Genomic DNA, 20,971 nt, shown 5'->3' with positions numbered 1-20,971 from the left:
AAAGTTTTGACTAAATAAATGTTCGTAGATTTTGCAAATAGGATAAAATTTATACCTATAAAATAAAATTTGATACAGAATTTAGTAAAAATTGTTTTAAATCAAGTTGGAATGTACAACATTACCAATTTATTTAAGAATAGAAATACTTGATAATAAAAGAGTTTAATCTAACAATTTCACGATAATTTTAACTATTATATATATAATACATAAGCGAATAAATACATTCATGAAATATTTCTAACTATGATGTACAGAATACAAATTCAATCGTTTCATCGAAATAATAATAGTGTTTGCTTTTCTTATTTTCAAGATAAATATTGTCCATCAATAAGAAAGAAACGTTAAAATAAGTCAAAAGCTTCTTTTTGTGTATGGATAAGTCAAACAAAAAAATATGCTAAACTAAAAGAATATTGAAATTATATACATAGATATATTGTTTTTTTGTTGTTTTTTTAAATATTGGATTGCCCTCAATAATATGAACTTGATAATGTTAAATATGTATTTTTTTACTTACCAAGGGATCAAGAGACATACTCTTAAAGTCACGAGCCATTTCCGGAGTAAAGCCATTTTGAAGTACCTCTTCCCTCGCACTTCTTTCTTGGAAGGATTTTTGATAAAGACTGTTGAGATCATAGGGTGTTTTTATTCGATTATTATCAAATAAAGATATTCCAGAGTCTCCCGTTGCTATACCTTCATCAAAATTTCCATTATTATGGTCTTCTAATATTGTAGATAACGCAATTTTTTCAACAGTAGATTTGTCCAGTCGCATCCATGATGGATATTCCAGTTCTAACAATTATAAATATAAAAAATGGTTCTATTTACCCTTGATAGTATTATTTCAAAAAATGTAACTACTAAATAGTAAATAGGAAATTACGAATACACATTGATGATTATTTGTCTTTAAGAAGATTTTCAAATAGAGAAAAAACAGTCACAAGAATCTGAATTATGTAATTTTGTATAAAAAATTTAACACTAAGGTATTCAAAGTAGATATTATTATTTTATTACTATCCAGAGAGATTTTCTAAGTCAAATACCAAAGAGGTAAAAAATGTTTACATTACTCTTACGTTGATTTTTTAAGTGACAGCTTGTCTTAATTTTTTAAGAAAATTTGAGAAATACAAAAAGATTTATTTTCTTTTTATGTGAGTATGTGTAACAACAATAAAATGTCTAAGACAATAAAGTAACTCGAAACAATAATTTAGTATGCTTTGTTGATATATTGTTAGTTACATATATTATAATAGTAATTTTTAAGAACTTGTTAGAGAAAAAATTAACATATTTTTGTACCCTAAAAATAAGTTCTACTTTTTTTATATACAAGATAGAGGACTCGTTTGTAAAAATAAATAACTTATCTTTCTTTCATGGAATAAAATAATAATTTATGTTATAGAATATATTAGCATTGTTAAAAATCAAAAACTATAGATATACTAGTTTGTATACACATATTAAGATGTTTTTTTATATGTATGTTGTATGAACTATTTTAATTATCTAAAAATTATAAAATACAACTTTATTCTATTGGAATTCAGTAAATAATTTTCCTATAATAAATATATGTAGGTATATTATCATTTCAATATATTGAGTACAATTTATTTGTTGACAATATAAAGTAACAACAGAACAATTCAATTTATTTGTGATATAAGCTTTTCGCATATAAAGTTCAAGATGTTGTTAATACAACAAGATCATTTGACATCCAATTGCAATCAAAAATGCAAATTAACACCCCATCAACTCTGAATCTGATAATATTTATTAGTAATGTTTATTTTTAATTGGAAAACTCCGAATAAATATTATAATTAATCAGTTTTAAGTCATCTGAAGTATTTATATCTCTGAGCATGTTTTTTTCAAATAGAATAAATTTTTGACTCGTCTTCTTTATATTTTTAAAAGATAATTAGAGTAATCTGTAATATAGTTATATCTAAGATGTTATCAAGGGGCAATGTCTTTCTGAGAAATACTGATAATCAATCTTGAGAACCTCTACTCCAACATAAACTAATAATACAAGATAAATATGAATAAAAAGAAGAAATATGTTTCTTAATTTTTTAAACTTAATAAATAGTATTTTATTTAGTAAGAAGGCGTATTATGGAGTAAATCTCCCCATGGCATACATATAATATATTTCTTCATTAAGAGTCATATTTTTAGTAATTGTATTTGTATATTAACATAATTTCAACGTAGAGTAACAAATTTTACTTTGTCAAAAAAAAATTCAAATTTTATTATATAGTTGTATAAATTGAAAGAATACATTTTTTATCTACCCTAAGAAATGCAAAAATAGTTCTTTAGCAATTTAAGTAGAAAAAATACAAATTTAAAAAGTCGTATTTCACAAATTTGAAAGGAAAAAATACAATAAAATAGGTTTTTCTCGGTTAGAGTTTTTTTGTATAGGATTAAGATGAATTCAAATTGCACTTACTCCAAAACAAAACACAAAAACTCTTTCTTAAAATTTGCTTAAATAGAAAGGTAAAATTTAATTACTATTTAATTTAATAAATGTTATACAATTGTCATAGGTCAAATTTAAAGCTAGTATTAAACCAAAATTACATTTGCAAATGTTGGAAATATTATATACATTTCAGTTTGACAAAAAATACTGTAAGAGGAGCATTCTATAATGTACATAAAATGAAATCAAACTCTATAGTGTTTTTACATGACCTCAGCATTGTTAATCTCGGCCATTTTGGGGTCCTAACAAACCAAGTTTTATAAAAATGAAACCCATTATTTATCGATGTTAAGGGAACTATTGGATGTTAAAATAGAAATAAGAAATAAATAACAATCATAAATGTATGTTTTAGCTGGTGAGAGAATTTGTTGTTACATATTGATAGTAGTAAAACAGAATAATTGTTGTTATACATAATGAGATCAAGAAGTAAAAAAATTTCACCCAGAAATAAAATGCAAACAAGTCCAATTTGTCTAAATTTCTCAAAAAAATAATGTTATCTTTATGGATGACAAGCACTTATATACACACAAGCTATCTGTCCCGCGAAAAGGATTTTATTTTTTCAAACTCAACTTTGTATCCAACCAATTATCAGATTAAAAAATACAACCGGATTTTGAAATCTTGATAAATTTTGATTTATTTTATTTAATGAAATCATCTCTTGTCTCACTTAAAGTCTCCATACGAAGCCGAAAGCTCGAGCAGGCCTTCGTCAATTGGTTCTTTGGCAAATCCTGGAACTCAAATCCAACTTATAAGTTCACCTTTGGGATTGGGGGGGGGTGTCGTTTGATTGGATCCCACACACAAAAATACATCGGATTCAGATCTGGCAAGTTTGGAGGGCAAAAGTCCAGCAAGATGAAGTCATTAAAAAAATTTAGGAGCTATTCAACACTCAGTCCACATTGCTGTTGCCACAAAATCAGATTTAAAGGCCTCAAATTCTCCCCTAACCTTCCATACGAAAGTCTCACTGAGTCCTAAAGTTCGAGTAATTGATATGTTGTCACTCCCGGTGCAGATCAGATTTTTTCTACTGATGCAAAGTTGAACAAGCTATTTAAGAAAAATAAATCATCTATGTAACTGCCCATGTTTGCCCCAGAGAGTGTCAAAGATACGAGATAGATAGTTTACGCACCCTGTCAGTCCCAAACTATTCAAATTATCACAAAATTTTACTAATTAATCAAAAATCATATTGACAAAAGTTTGAAAGTAACCCTTTTTTTACATTGGAGAACCATATTAATAGTTTTATTAAATTACACAAGAGATTATATTACAGATTCAAAATGTGTACTAAAAAATTGATGCCAATAATAGAATTCATCTTTTAGTGCATAATTCAAAATGGATATATATGGTTATCTATCAGGCATCTGGTTTTTGAAATATCTGGGTTTGTAGTAATTTAGGACTATTATTGTTTAGAGTCGTTTTCACAGTTAAGACAAACACCAAATTTAAAGGAAAATTAATTATACTTATATAAGAATGTTTTTATTTGTATTTCGTTCTCAACTCGAGATATATAATTTCTTAGACGGGAAAAATAATGAATTCCAAACTTCTGCTTATATTAGATACCTATCTTTTGTTTAATTCAAAAATATGGATCTCCAAGGATTTTTGTTCCATTTTACATCTTTTATGAAGGTGTTCTAGCAAACGGAATATTAATAAATAAATTAACAAAATATTTTATACGATTCCAATCTTATAATTAATAAGAATTTATTAAATATGAAACATCAATTGAAAAATTAGATTTTTTATGTGAGCTCCCTTGGCATTGATCATCTACCGTAAAGGGGACATAAAAGCTGAGCACGCATTTATCACATTTTCCTCTTTACAGAGAGCTTCAGGGATCTCAAGGAGCTATAAGGATATTCGTTTACCTTTCTTCTCAGCTCTCACCTTGACTAGAAATCACATAGGTTAAGGTCAGGGCTGCTGGAAGGTCATTCATTGGCTTGATAACGACGTGGAACTGACTGTCAATGTAATTCAAGACACATGGGCAACGTGACAAGGCGTTGAGTCTTGAATTCACATTAACTTTGTATCTGGAGGGTATATGGCTTCCAGCTATGGCATCACAAGATTTTTAAGATGTTCCAAGTATACTGAGGAGGTCAACTTGGGACCGTGGTCAAAAATGAGATCCTGCATGACATTCCCAGCACTTGTGATCAAGACAAACACCATTCTCTTGGATGGAAACTTGGTCTTCAAAACAGGAGGAACATTACCTCTGTTCTCTGCCACCCAGTGGTCAGTCTTTGGGTTGTAGGTAACGTCCCATTTGAAGTTTGACTAATCACTGAATAGCTTTATGATAACTGGATTTGATTTACAAATTTAACGGAATTTCTTGCCTCTTTGTAACAATATTTCCTTCCTCTTCGTGGTAAGAAGGTAACATTTGAACTGATGAAGGACTTCAAGCAAAGTTTTCCTTTATGGGCATGGTCCCCATCCTCCTACTGATAGACCTCCTCCGAGCATGAGTAGCCATTCAGGATTTCCTGGTCTATTTGATGATTAATGCCTTAGCATCGTTGCCGGCCTCAAACAATTCTGCAATGATTTTAAGTTTGTCCTCTTATTGCTTCATGGTGAAACTGAACGGATTAAGTATAAAAACAAAAGTTGCTGTCTATAGACAGTATTTTCAGTTGAAGTTAGAGAGTAGCAAGATAAATGCACTAGTTTAAAAAATATCTCCGGATACTTTTGCCCAGAATTGTATATTGTGAACACTTTTTGAGCTACAATATATAATTTAAAAATGAGTGTAATGGGTTGATTTCGTGCACAAGCTATTGTGAGACCTAAACTGGGTAGACCCCTCCACTCCTAAATAAAAAAATAACGATACTAACATGTGCAACATTAAAAATAAGTAAACAAATAGATTAAATATGGATAAAGTAGATTATATTTATGGTTTAAAGAGAGAACAAGAAGAATGTACGATATTATCGGACGGTTTGGCTGACTTAGAACACTTTGACAACTATAAAAAAATAATGTGGGAAAAAACCAATGATGGTCAAAAAAGTCGTTTTATGATTAAATGTAGCCAACAAGCTTATCTTAAATGGGGATTTAACTTGATAAAATTTTGCATGTTCCCTCATCTAAAGAATGCAAAAGTGCAGGAATCTATTCGCTTCTTTTTAATCTAAAATATTATTTATTGCATTATAAAAATATGGCTTATATTTAAAGTTTAAACATATAAAAAGTGCCCGACCGGTAATATTACCAAGCTGACTTTTTCATAGAATTGTAGCTAAGTATATACAACTTACAAAAATCTAATTCTTCTTTTCCACTCTGCTTTGCCTACAATTAGCCTTATAATTTTTGTTGGAAATTACTGCAAGATATTTTTTGAACTGTTTTTCGTCTTAAGTAAATCATTTTATAAGCATGAAATATATAGCTTTGGAATTAACACGAATTTTGAACATAATTAATTTGATAAGAATTACACCTTTTATTGATGTTGAAGTGAGGGTTGAGCTTATTTACCTTTTTTGAAGTGACATTACGACTATGTTCTAAAACTATTACCTATACTTCTTCTTTGAATAAAAAAAAGTTCTTGTATATTTTGAATACTTTTTGAGTTACAATATATAGTTTAAATAGTAGCTAATTGGTTATCTACATTGGGCGTTTTGACGTAGAATGACCATTTAGTTAATTCAAAGATTTGCTTGTTCAACTATTCATTCAAAATAAAATTAATTGATAGTGTCAAATTATAATTTATCATTAAAAATTGCGGTGCTGTAGTTGAATATAAAGAGTTTCAAAGGAGATGTGCAAAGGCTCAATTTCTATTTGACATCAGTATTTTGGGGTAAAATGGGTAATTGAGTGAACAAATCGAACAAAAATTATTTTAATATTTATAAATACAAAAGTAAAAAGAAAACGTATTTTGAATTCTAACCAATAAAATATCAAAATATATCAAATATAACATTTAATACTTTATTTAAATTAATTTAATTTAATCGTAATTTAAAATAGATAAAATTAAAGGGTATATAAGAATCTTAGAAGTTATATATAACACAAGTATGTATATGTTTTTAAATGTCATTTAAGCTATTACAGGGATTAATTTTGGGAAAGAAGTGCATTCTTAATTAAATCTGTAATCATTGAACTGACATGAATAAATCTTTTTGGTATATGCTATTTTGAAAAAGATTGATTATCTAGTGATCCAACTAATTCTAAGACAATGAAAAACAATTGTGAATTGTAAATTGATTTTTATGATAAGAGTATCTGATTATCCGGTCTAATTTCTACTTCAACAAAATATTTAATAAAAATAAGTATATAATAGATATATAAATTAAATATTCTGCATATGTATCTTTGTCCATTTTTTGCCTCAAAACAGTGAACTGGACAGTATAAAATAATATTTAAAAAAAACATATTTTAGACGTAATAACATTGAATAACCATGTCCTTTTTGAGCATTGTAACAAATACAAATATAATAAATAAAACACATACATAAATAAGTAATAACGTATGTCTTTTTTGTTTTTTTAATTAAAAATTTTATTTGACGATTTTGAAATGCTTCAATCGATCTTCAAAGTATTAATATATATAGTATCAAAAATGCTGTCTGTTGCTGTTCATAGAAAAAGGTTGATATGTCAACTGTAGTAAATAAACACATCAAAAACAAAATAATGTTGCATTATTTTAAAACACTTTGTATTGTATATATTATATTAGTAGTAGTACCCAACATTGCTTGGAGTTATTAGGCGTCTACGAACAGACAAATTTTGTTTTCATAATACAGAAGATATCCCTTTCGAACAAATCCTTGGTGTTACTCTCTGTTTTTCATGAGCACACTAACTTTTAGAATCTCCGATCAATTTTATGGTTACTAACTTATATATCGACTAAAAACTCGTTTCTTTATTTACTCAGTCGAAATAACGAATTAAACTCATATCTACAAAGTAAATTTAATTTTTGTACAAGTGTACATAGAGTGCAGCTAATTTTTCACTTAAAGATATGCAAGATTATAATAATTAGATGTATTTAGTCATTTATACATACACATGACTATGTAGCTAGTAAGTACTTAATAAAATTTAAAAAAAAAACACATTGCATTTTAAATGTCTAACTAGGTATCAATAAAATATAATTCTAGATGGTCGTTCTAAATATACTTTTACATATTTTTTCATTTACATATATTAAATTTCATAATATAATTGGGAATATTCATGTCAATATTCTATATTTTCTCGAAACTCATCTTGAAATTTTCAGATAGAAACTCAGTCGAATAGTTATCTTCCATGCACACCCAATACTAAAGGTGAATACATTTTTGAATGTTTAAATATGAAAGATTACCTTTCTGGCAACATTATGTTCTCAAAAATCCTTACGTGGTTAATTGAGTCGTCACGAATAATATTTATCTGTCATATCCTTGACAAAACTAACGTCAGCATAGATCAAAGCAAGTAATGCTGACGCAAAGAAAATTTATTGAAGTTATGTTTAAGGCTAAAAATACTTATTGTAACAGTTAGTAATATTGCAAAACATTTATAAAGTTCTGCAAACCCCTGTCCATTATGGCATTGCACTGGAACAGAAAACTCATGGAAGCTCTTAAAAGTCCTAATTTATTGGAAGAAAGATAACCCATATTTATTTTAGGAATTGGAAGAGTAAAATTATTTAGTTTTCTGCACTACCATACCAAATAATCGATGTATTCAGACAGAGAATAGCAAAGACTAATTTTAATTTATTGAGTGATTATAAATATACAGAAAAAGTTAGGGTAATGGTATTTCATACAACAACACACAACACTTGGAAACTATCTGCAGCTTGAATATCTATTCAATAATCGTTAGAGTGAGAGTTATTGTGGCTTTCATGTAGACATACTAATGGATACAGATTACTTATCCATTCTCGGGATGCATTAAAAATTGAATTATCAGAAAGTCCTGAAGTTTTTTTTTAAATTGGAAAATTGAAAGAAAGTTTGGAAATATTAAGGCACAAAAAAATGGATTGTTTTCAGTACCTTAAATAAGAAGAGAAATGGAAACACAAAAAAATATGATAGTTACACTCTCCAATCAAGTTTTGGTGTTTAACTATTCAAAATAAGGTTTGATGAATTTTTGATTAGTAATATATTTTAAACCAAACAGTAACAGATTTATTAGATATGGCGTTTCTATTTTAATTTTCACTCCTACAAACGTTTTAAGAGATTATAAAGTGTTAACACCAGACTTCAGGATTTTAAGAATTGTAGATCAAGATCTTCATAAAATTAAAATATGCATTATTTTGCATTCGATATAGCTCACAACAGAAAGTCATTACATGAAATACACTTAATTCAGGGCATGAAAAGAGGGATGCACTTTTGAAAAAGTAAAAAGTATACCAATGAAACTTGGAAGGAAAGGTGTGTGGCATTATCAATATGAACCTGTTTTAATATTTTTACTTTCAAATTCTTAGCAAGAAGATAGGATATTCGCAATAACAAAAATTTTAGATATAAGAGATATAAAGGCAATGGGCGATATTAGGGTGATGCTTTTGCCCCTGAAATTAGAAATCATTTTCAGAATCAGCGAAACCTAATTTTGTTGTGCAACTAGGTAAGTAGAACACAAATACAAAATTTAAGAAAATTTGGTTAAAATATACCCCTAGCACAATTGCAATTTCGAAATACGTATGACACAAAAATAAATGTTTTGCTTTATTTTGAAAAGATATATTGAAATAAAGTATTTTTATGAACAATAAAAGAATATTGTTTTTTGTGACTCTAGTTTCCTTGATTGTAGAAAATAATAAGTTTTCTTCCAAATCAAAGAAACAGAAAGAATGATACAAGTAGTTGGTATTTAAAAATAGACAAATGATATATATCTAATTTAATTTATATTATCATATGAAGATGATCATTATTGAGATAAAAAAATTAAAGATTTTTTTCTTCATTTCTCAACTGAAATTTAATCATGTTTTCTTTATTTAATAAATAGTCTATGTGCAATAACATATTACTCTCTACAATCAAGGAAACTAAAGTCATAAAAAAATTGTAAAACACAATAATCTTTCATTTTTCATAGAAATGTTTTATCTTTTTAATACATATTTTTAAAATAAAGCACAACAAAAAAAAAAATTGCTTCATGCGTGTTTAGAAATTGCAATTGTGCTGGAGGTAAATGTTAACCAAATTTGCTAAAATTTTGTATTTGTGTTATACTTAACTAGCCGCAGAACTAACTGCATCACTCTAAGTGATATCAGTGTACGTCTATACTAATCACGCCAATGCAACATGAATGGTACTTTTGTTTAGTATATCCAGTATCGAAGCAATTCCACGGAGCCTTTTATCACTGGAGCCATTCTTCAGGACAACTTTGTTTTTTTGTCTTTTAACCGGTTCAACTTCCCAAAATATCAAGTCATACGTTAAGTCGTGAGAAGTAAAAGAAGTAACGAAGACCTCAACTCAACAGTAAAGGCAAAAAAGACAAGAAGGATGTATCAAAGAAAAATTGAAATCCTTATTAATGATATAAAGAATCAAGTAGAAACAACTATTCATGCAGAATACTTTCTTGACAAATTATAAACAAACAATACAGGTATGACATGTTCAACAAATCAAACTTGGAAATGAATGGAGTATAAATAAAATGTAATATTTTGAAGAATTCAATAAGAAATGTAATCCAAAATGATAAATAGGTATAATAGGATTTTTTATTTGGCATGAATGAACCTTGAAAGTTTATTTGATAATAATAATATTATATATTAGACATTTGGTATCACAAACCAATATTTGAAAAATAAAAATATAGAAAAACATCGAAATATTTACACGTAATACGCAGTACCGAACAAGTATAATTATTTTCTTACAACATCATAAGAACTAAAATACTCATTACTTGAAGTAAATTAGAGCAATTATGTTCAAGTATTGTTGAAAGATGGTCTCTCTATAGTCTCTTAATTAAATAAAATCATATGTCACAATTCAACTACATAATTTTGAAGGAACGCCATGAAAAAATATTTTTTTCCAATATTTTACAGCTTTTCAAATCAATTCACGTCCACGTAGAGCGTTTTTCAAACATTTGAGAATTACTGTCATGTTTAGATATATAAAATAGAAATATTATTATTTATATATATGATCAAGATTCTTTATAAAACGGTTTGAAATTTTATATCAAATCACATAGAAAAATCTAATACTAATTTTATTTCTATATTCGTTTTTTCTCAAAAATTATCTCAAATTATCAAGTAAGAACCAAAACATGATCTAATTTGAAAATATGAATAGGTATTTAGTGAAGTGTGTGTGTAGTATACCTTAAGAAAGGTTGTATTCAAAATTTTGTTGCAAATTATATATCCCATAAAGGTTTGAGGGTTTTCTTTATTATATCTTAAAAACTACACAATATATATTTGATTGATTCAGGTTTATATATTTTTGATCATTTTTATAACATTATCCTCACCATAATTATAGAGCATGTCTTTAGAAGCAATCCAGTTTCATTCATAGTCATATATTGTCTAAAAACAGTTCGAATTTATAACTGTTGAATTCCGCTCAAATTTATTACGAATCATGAATATGCTGTTAGTTTTTATTGCACTTACTTTGAACACAGTTTTCGTATGTCAAAGTACTAATGTTTATCAAGCCGTGCCTTAGCTTTAACAATATCATTCTAACAAAGAAATTGCTATATTAACAAACAAAATTCCTATTGATAATTTTTTTTTATTACAAAAGTTCCTTAATTTGTAATGCTTTATCACACGAACCAAATTCCAACAGCTGAAAAACTTATACATATATCGTTTGAAGGTTAGATCTAACAAAAAATCATTTGATTTAATTCTAGTGGAACCATCCATGTGCATACCTACGAACTTTTCAGCCAACCTATTACAACACATCGGTTAATAAGTCCCAGGCCTAGATAGGAAAACAATTTTTTTTTAAGGCAAAATCCATTTTTATACATCAATGTAATCCTCTTTTAGAATCATACAATCATTCAAAAGTTTCTCTAGCTTTTCGATACCACGTGTGTAGAACGATTTATCGAGAACTTCAAAATAAGCTTCAGTTACGATAATCACTTCCTCACCTGAGCAAACCTCTTTCCACGAAGCATCTTTTCGAGTTCTGCGAAGAGCCTGTAGTCACTGGGGGGGCCAAATCTGGACAATACGGTGGGCGCGGTAGCAATTCGAAACCAATTTGACCCGTTTTTGCGGCTGTTTTTATTAACTTGTGACACGGTGCATTATCTTGGTGACAGAGTACCTTTTTTTCTTCAAATGAGGTATTTTCTGGTTAATTTTGGCCTTCAAGCGATACAACAAACCAATATAATAGACTATGTTGATTGTTTTTCCATGTTTTAAGTAGTCAATGAATAAAATTCCATCCAAATCCCAAAATACAGAGCACATGACCTTCCCAGCCGATGTTTGAGTCTTTGGACGGTTTTCTCCGTCTGCACACCACTCAGCAGACTGCCGTTTTGATTCTGAGATGAAGTTGTGAATCCATGTTTCATCCATTATGATGTACGGACGCAAAATTCCTTCTTATTTTGAACATCTCCAAGCAGCTCTTTGAATCATCTTCTTGTTGTTGCTTTTGCTCTGGTGTGAGCAAACGTGGTACCCTATTGGAAAAAAGCTTTTTCATACCCAAATGATCGTGTATGATGGTATAAATACTACCATTTGATAACTTCAGAGTGTCAGCTATCTCTTGTAACTTCACTTAGCGATTGCCCATAATGATTTTCAGGATTTTTTTTATGTTTTCCGGAATAACCGCCTCATTATGCCGATCAGGGCGTTCAGCATCATTGGTATCCGTACGACCACGTTTGAAAACGGCAAACCATCATTTGATGGTTGTTTTTCATGGGGAAGAGTCCGGATAACAATTTTCAAGCCAATCTTGAGCTTGAACGGTGGTTTTTCCCACCAAAAAGCAATAATATATCAACAAACGAAATTGCTTTGAATCCATTGTTTTTAAGAATAACAAAAATAGCCTAACTTAAACAACTGTAACTCAATAAATAACAAACCAAACTTCATGAAATTTTGACAGTAACCTTTTGAATATTTGAACTTTCGAAAAATATTTTGTTAGTGGCACCATCTCGTAGTTAGGCCCTTGACTTATTGACCGATGTAATATATATATATATATATAAAAAGAAATGCCTATTTATATTATATCATACAATATATATTATTTTCTCGTTTTTAATTTTGATCGTGTGCTTCTGGCTCAACACATGTGATATGTGATAAAGCATCTTGATAAGTTATTAATTGAAAATAATAATTAAGTAGGTAATATTTGCACTAACGCATTTGTCTACTGCCGTATAAACTTCTTTCTCAACAAAAGAATATCCTTTTTCACATGGAAACAGTGATATTTAAAAAAAAATGTGATAGGTATCTTAGCTCAATAAGCGTTGTGAGAGGCATCCTTTCCATAACCAAAGATATCAATGAGCCTATAGTATAAATAGCAGAAATTTTATTTTTAACTTCTTCAAAAGAAAATCCGTAAAACGCTCCAATAATTATTTCCAGAGACCTTTGGTTCAAGGGTTCCGTCATTTCTACGAGCGGGTGTAGGCACTCTGGATTAGATTTCAGTATTTTATTTGAAATATGGGATCCAAACAATTTTATCGAATCTTCTAACAAGTAACTTTTGATTTTATTAATCTTCAAATTATATTTCTTAGTAGTTTTTGCTGCTTAGTCAAAATTTCAGCAGTTTATTTTCTATCAAGGCCACAAGCAGTTACATCGTCGATCCAAGCATGCCTTTTCTGCAAATTTTCTTTCCCAGAGACTGCCACTTTATAGTAAACATTACATATCAATTGTGTTAAATATCTTATTGTGAGCCGCTTAACTTTAAAAAACTTGTTCGATAAAACCATCAAAATTGAAAATTAACTAACTGTCTGAGAATCGTATATGACTTTTTTATGATTATCATTTGACATGTTCTTTTTTTTTTAACCCTCCACGAAGAACAACTGGTTCCTGTAATATCATACTCTAGTATTTGACCTATTTCATTGAAAATATTTATAAATTATCTCTTGAATAACGTTTAGACTTTGCCAATGTATTTAAAATCTGGTTGTATATTTGATAATATTTTTGGATGGAACATATAACAAATAGTAGATAACCCACACACAGTCAAATGATGATGGTTGCCATTAAAGGACATCTTCAACCATGAATGAAAATATAAAAAAATCAAGTCCCGAAATGGCTTTGCAGCAGAGACCTTTAAAAATATACAATTCCTAATAGAATATAAGTTTTCATTTAATCAAAAACTTTAGAAGTTAAACACGTTTGCAACGTCGAGACTATGGAGATGGAGAGAGTATTAGGTCAAACGACAATCATTTATTTTAGCCAAACTGTAACGTATAAAACTATCTGAACTGTCGTTATCAATAAGCACTATTACAGGATTCCTATTCATATCATAATGATAATAACCATATTGTAGCAAGATTATGAATTGATGCAAGAACTGATATTTACTTGATCCATATCGAGGTAAAAGTTATAGAAAATGTTGAAATATTCGTAACCATTGTTTGGAAGTAACCAAGGAGCCGAGTTTGGCATTGAAAAATGTTACTCCGGGGAATTCATAAATATTGATTTAATCTTGTTCAAGAAATTTAAGTGGAAATAGATTGTGTTATTACTTAAGAAGAGATTTATTTCAAAGATTTGTATGTACCATTATATCAACGTATTTAATATATAGACAAAGTTATAGGACCTTTTTCCATTCCTCAAAAGATACACACTGTCTACTTGTACATTTTGTAACATGAATTATCAGATGTGTATGTTTTTGATTATTTTCATCAAAGAAGGTATGGGATTAATGCATCAAGTCCAAAAACACAGAATCAGGTATCAAATTTATAATCTATTTTTTTTACTTGTAATAAAAATATATCATGCACCTATTACCAAGAACTGACTAAAATTTGAAATAATACCCTTAAAATAGAATGCTTCTATCATGTGACTAAATAATTTTAAGGTCCTTAGATTTTGTTAGAAAATTCATATTTCCTTTTTTCTTCAATTAATAGTAAACATTGGTTCATAGCCAAGGAAGAGTTAATCTGGACTCAAATAATCAACATTCAGAACACATATAAGGAACAAGAATGAAAAACTGACTAAAATACAATGTAAATTTACATTTTACTGAAATATTACTCTATTTATAACAACAACAAGAAGGATTTCTGTTTCTATTGTAAACAAAAATCAAATCAATATTATTGCTGTAAAACAACCTTTTTATTATTTTTAAGATGAAATATCAATCAATTACACTTAAAATGAGTTTTTTTTTATTGCCAAAATTATAATTACTGTGCTTCAAAGAAAAAATATAAATATGATGAAATTTTGAGCTTAAGTTATACTTTTTTATTAATTTATTATAATCTGATTACCCCACATACAATATAAACACAAGTATTGAATTAAATTCAAATGTTTGCAAGAAAATAAAACTACTTTAAAGTTTCTTTCTTAATTATTTACTAATAAAAATATTTATAATTTTTGAAGTTTTAAATGGTATTTCATTGATTGTTTAAAAGAAAGCTTGTTTATATAGTCATTGAATTCTACATACAAGATATTTCAGATTTCGAAATTTATATTATAAATTAGTTTTAATATTTCATAAGCAATAAAAAAAACTGAAAAAAGCTTTTATGTAGCAATTAAGGACATCCATTGTCAATTTTGCGAAATATATGTATTTTTTATGTCTTTATATTTGCAGAAAATATATTTTGATTTTAAAACAACTAAGAACCAACTTAAACATAGCAATTGTTTTTTTTTATTCATTGTAGGATTTGCAATTATTATATACATTCTGAATCATTTTAATGAATGTATGAGCATACATATATATGGAATATGGAAGACAAGAGGACAAAATATTCTGAGAAATTGACTGAAGGTCTAAATTTTGTTATTTCATTTATTTTACATAAAGTTTACTTTTAATTGTTAATCAAACAAACAAAAATCTATTATTACCGTCCATTTCAATTTTTATGATAGAATAAATATATTTATGTAAACAACATGTCCATACACGGTGTATACATAAACCTATGTCCTACTCATGTTTCTTAAAATAATATTCCATAAATATTTTTATAAACATCATTGATATGCTTCTTTATTTCATGTTCATTTATGTATAGAAATTATAGTTAATGGTTGCATTTATTATTAAGAAGGTGATGATTTTATTTTGAAAAAAGTGTGTTAGGGATAACTAATAGGATAATAAATATTTTTCAGAATTTGATATGAAGTTCCTTAGTCTTTTTGACTCATTAACCAAATTGAAGCATATTCAAAATTTCAAGGCAGGTAATATCAGAGAGAAAATTTGTTACAATACTGTGTTTTAGACTACCTCTGAAATACTTTATAACCTCTGGATAAAGAACCACAAAAGTAAAGATTCATAATAACTATGGCATTCTGCACGAAAAACATTTTATCTCGTAAAAATAGTTTTTGTAAAGTTTACAAGATTTTATTCTTGAAACTTCAATAAAATTAACTGAAGAGGAAAAATTTAAGCAGGTATTTGTATTAAAAAGAATTCATCAGATCAAAGATGTCCGAAAACCACAACAAAAGTATCCTTATTGAAACATTTGGTAGATAGAAATAATCAAGGGGGGCGTTTACAATATCACAAAGAGGGTGAAAGCCGGGAAAGACATGGATAGCCATAGATCCTATGTTTGGTACGAAGCTTAATTGGAGCTCAATTTTGTGAATGCGGCTATCGGGACTGCGCCTCTGAAGGGTATTCAGGGCATTCAAATAAATTCAATGTATCCAGGATTATAATTACAGAACCTTAAAAAAAAACAGGTGGAAAGTCATGCAGCAGTATGGTGCCCCAGCTTTAACCTTATAAGTGGACCAGAAGTACTTGGAGAACAATGTGCCTTTTTGAAGCATTAACAAAATTGAAAGAAAGTTGCTGCGACCCCCTTATACATTGATGCCCTAAAGCACAGTCAATGAGCAATGGGCTATGATGTTTGAGATTTATATCAAGGCTCTCAGCGAGGACTTCCAGAAGAGATTGGAGGGTGTTTGTGCATTCAATGAGAGCTATATTTTGTGAAAAATATATTTGCATAAATATTATCAATTTTAATTAATTAATTTTCTACGTTGATGAAGTCAGAGTGTGAAAACAATTTTTATTTTTTAGATCTATATCTGAGTACTGTTAATTTTCACCAAAGTTTTGTTAATTACATATTTCCGTACATATAATATCAGATATTAAAATATGTTATATATTCCCCGAAAATATTTTAGGTTTATAGAATAAAAAGTGTATTTGTCAATTTTATTCTTACTTTGTTCAAGATGATGATCCAAAGAAGATGAGTTTTCGTCATTGGTACATGTTTTTCCAAATATGGCCGGGCAAATCTCACCTGTTTCATGAACACATATCACCAATTTATTATGCGGAACAGTGCATTTAAACATATTGAAGTGGCAGTGAAACAGAGTCCTGGCTATTTTAATAAACTAAAGATATCCGGGCCAGCCCGAAAAACAATGGTACAAAGTCATTTTGTTATGTGAACATCAATGGATTAAGATTTACTGGAGCAAGAGATACGTATCATGTTGTATAGAAATTCGCTATTATCATGAGCCCTTATAATTGTTGTTATTATTTAATCATGGAGAAAAACTTGATGTATATGTGACCCAGGTAGACCCAAACACTTTAATTTTTGTCTTTGAATGTTACAAAATGAGATGTTGAATCTATCTTTCATGTTTGTCGATATGAACAATCAACATCAAAGTAAGTCACTTATTAGTAGTAGTTATTTTTTCCTTGGATTTTCTTTTTTTCTTCATTTAAAGTGCCAATGGGAATGATTTATTAAGTAATGATTAATATAGAATATTAAACGTAGATGTATTAGGGATTCACTCAATTAGGTAGAAGAGATGAAGCACAGCACATTTGTTGGAGGATATCTATAATAATACAAGACGTTGATATGTTTCAATGTGTGTATATATTTATAAAAGAGTGTCTGATATCGGAAGAAAGCAATATTTAATTCTCAAATAAAATATACAATACACTGGTTCCTTCCCCTTCCTTCCTTCTTCCCTCCCTTTTCCCTTTTTTCTACTTCTTCTTAAATGTTGTACGGGTTGCAAGACATATAGACATTTAATAGTAGGCTCTGACATACATACAACATAAATACATTCAAATCATTGCAAGAGTACAAACAAATAAGAAAGTTTGATGAGAAAATGGTCATCTTCATATTATATAGTTCAGTATGACTTATCTTGAGTAGATTGAAGTCATAGCATGTGCAATGTACATAGAAAATACGTACAATAAGAGCATACAGAAGGGTACAAAAAAACATAGTAATTATTTGAGTGAAAGCAACAAGGAAAAAATTGATTTGAGTATGGAGGTTTATGAAAAAAGGGAGCGCAATTTCTCTTATAATCAATTTATAAACAAAAACTTTCGTCAAAAGGGAGCTTGAAATAAGAAATGAAGAAGTAAGTGCTCTAAATAATAAGAGTTGAATATTAATGTTTTAGTAGTAAGAAGGGGGAATCCCCCTCTTACTTTTTTTATATATCAAGAAGAAGAAGAAAAAAAGCAATCCAGGTCTATTTATTTCTCGAGTAAATAATATCGGCCCACTGCCAAAGGAGGAATGAACCGTGCACTAAAAGAATACAATATGTATGATTATATTATATTACATAATATTAAGTATGTTTGTAGTTGTAGACTTTGTACGTATTCTTAAAATAGATAAATTTCCTGTCCACAAGAAGCACATGTATGAATTGACACAAATCAATCCAGTCAAAATGGGCGGAATTTGAATGTACGGGGTTTTCTCCTAATTCTTTCTTAATAGATGAAAAAGATATCAAAGGATTAAAAACAGGGTCAACAACTGTGACAGTTGTTTACACAATCCCCTACATATTATTTTTAGTTTTACTTTTCTTTTTCCTAAAAAGAGAAATCTTAGTAATTAAACCATGCAATGATTAACTATAAATAATATTTGCGATTGGAAACGTACACTTTGAATTTTTTTTATTATTATTTTATGTGCACAACTTTTTTGCTTCATTAGAAATCGAGAGAAGAACAAAAAAAAAGAACACTTGTATATACCTATATAAGTATATATCATGCTTAAATGCATTGCATTTCACTCAAAAAATAAAATTCTCTTAATAGCTATTTATTAGCGGGTTTTAGGAAAACTGCTAATCCCATTGTTTTTTTAGCTGAAACCCCGTCTGACTAAATGTATTCTTCTACGTAGACTACGGAAAAACGTATGAACATAAATTTAGTTTCTCTGGTTGAAGGTAAATTTTATTTGGGTAATAATAATAAATAGTAATTATAGTCTTGGAGGAAAAAAATCCTGTATAAAAAGTAAGTGAAAAGCTTTTTAGTGGAATAATTATACTTTATATACACACATATACATTAATGTACCTATGTTAGTATTTACGCAGGTAGATAGGTGGATGAACGCATTTTTTTTTTGAAAGAGTGTAAAAAGTAGTATGTGAAAATAATAAGTAATGCAAAATTATTCAAACACATTTACACAGCAACTAACTTTGTGTAAAGAAGAATACATAAACTGATATTCAAGAATATTGTACTGGGTGTTCAAAAAGTATTAGAATGCTATTGAAATTGTAAGAAGTCTTGTAGGGTTTTTTGTCAGCATACAGTTCGAACTTTAGGGTACGATAGTTTTATAAGTGAGATTAGCTGTTTACATAAGATTAAATGTGTTTAAGTGGAAAAAAGGAATCCAAAGTAAAGGAATTTGCGGTTCAAGTCTATGCTGGTAACACCAAAATCATACAAATGCCCTCAGTCAACCATTAGCCATTAGAAGGTCTTGAATCCAAAAATGAAAGTTACTGAGTTGGCCACAGTATCAAAAGCCTTAACAAGTGCTGGTGTAAAGGCCATAAGAGCTCAAAAACGATCTTTATTTAGTCAAGTCTAAAACAGCTCCAGCGGCGCTGTCAACGCATCCTGAATCATCATAAACATTATGGAAACAGCTTAATTTTCTTCAGTAATGAAAATACCTTGACTGTTGATTTTGATATTAGGAGGCAAAATAATATAAGAGCATATACCATTGATAAATCCCAGGAAAATGTCCGAAAAATTCGACCCGGACGTTTATAAAAAATTATCAACATAACCTCTTAAATTTTTAATAACACTCCATGAACACTTTTCAAACACCTGGTACATAAAATATATTATGTGTATATTGATTTTATTTGTTATCTACCTATATTTAACATATGTATACCATAATAAAAGTATGTTATATTGTTTTAGGTATCTTAAATAAAAATAAAAAGGATGAATCTTTCATTTATAATCTATCCATATAAGCTATTATCAAATCACTCTCAGCACGCATATTTAATATGTATACAAACATATATGATTAATATTTACCTATATCATGTCAATGCTTCCATACATAATTCTCACATATTATACGAAAATATCCTTATTGTTCATCGATTACATATATGTACTTACAACTATTGAAATATGAAGCTAATAATAAACTCTCATTTAAATAATAAAAATAAAGTGACTAATATGTGTTTGGCAAGAAATATTTTTGACTATATTTTTTCCATTTTCGTAGTAAATATATTAGTAATCATATTCTTGCAATATATGAAAGTACAATAAAAAACCTTTTTTTATTTTGGTCTAGTCATGCAACCATTCAACATTTACTTTCTTTCTTAGGTAATGATGTGGTGCCATAAAAGTGATAAAAAGTACTCAAAACAATCAGTAGACCACTTTATTTTAAATTATGTATCCATATTTTTATTTTGGGAAGGATTTTTTGAAATCCTTCAAGCCAAATAGTACAATCATAGGAATAAGGGCACGCTTTATTTTTGTAAATTTTATTGATGTTATTACAATAATAATAATGATAATACATGATTATTTTTCCAGTTCAATAAGAATAGAGAAAGGCTGAATTAAAGTCTTATATTATTCTGCTACGAAGAATATAATTAACAAAGTTTTTGTCCAATTTAAGAAAAAAT

General features: G+C 28.5%; 1 protein-coding gene across 1 annotated transcript in view; it reads right to left on the bottom strand.

The window, feature by feature from the left end:
- The window catches only part of LOC121127917 (uncharacterized), a 65,334-nt gene that overhangs the window by 8,201 nt on the left and 36,162 nt on the right, over window positions 1-20,971 (bottom strand). Inside the window, exon 6 of the mRNA XM_040723496.2 lies at window positions 530-813. Coding sequence (XP_040579430.1) covers window positions 742-813 — 72 coding nt within the window. The 3' untranslated portion in view covers window positions 530-741. The remainder of the gene's footprint in view (window positions 1-529; window positions 814-20,971) is intronic.

Source organism: Lepeophtheirus salmonis, chromosome 13 (assembly GCF_016086655.4).
Source record: "Lepeophtheirus salmonis chromosome 13, UVic_Lsal_1.4, whole genome shotgun sequence".
Taxonomy (NCBI): Eukaryota; Metazoa; Arthropoda; class Copepoda; order Siphonostomatoida; family Caligidae; genus Lepeophtheirus; species Lepeophtheirus salmonis.
This window is presented reverse-complemented; position numbering and strand designations above follow the sequence as displayed.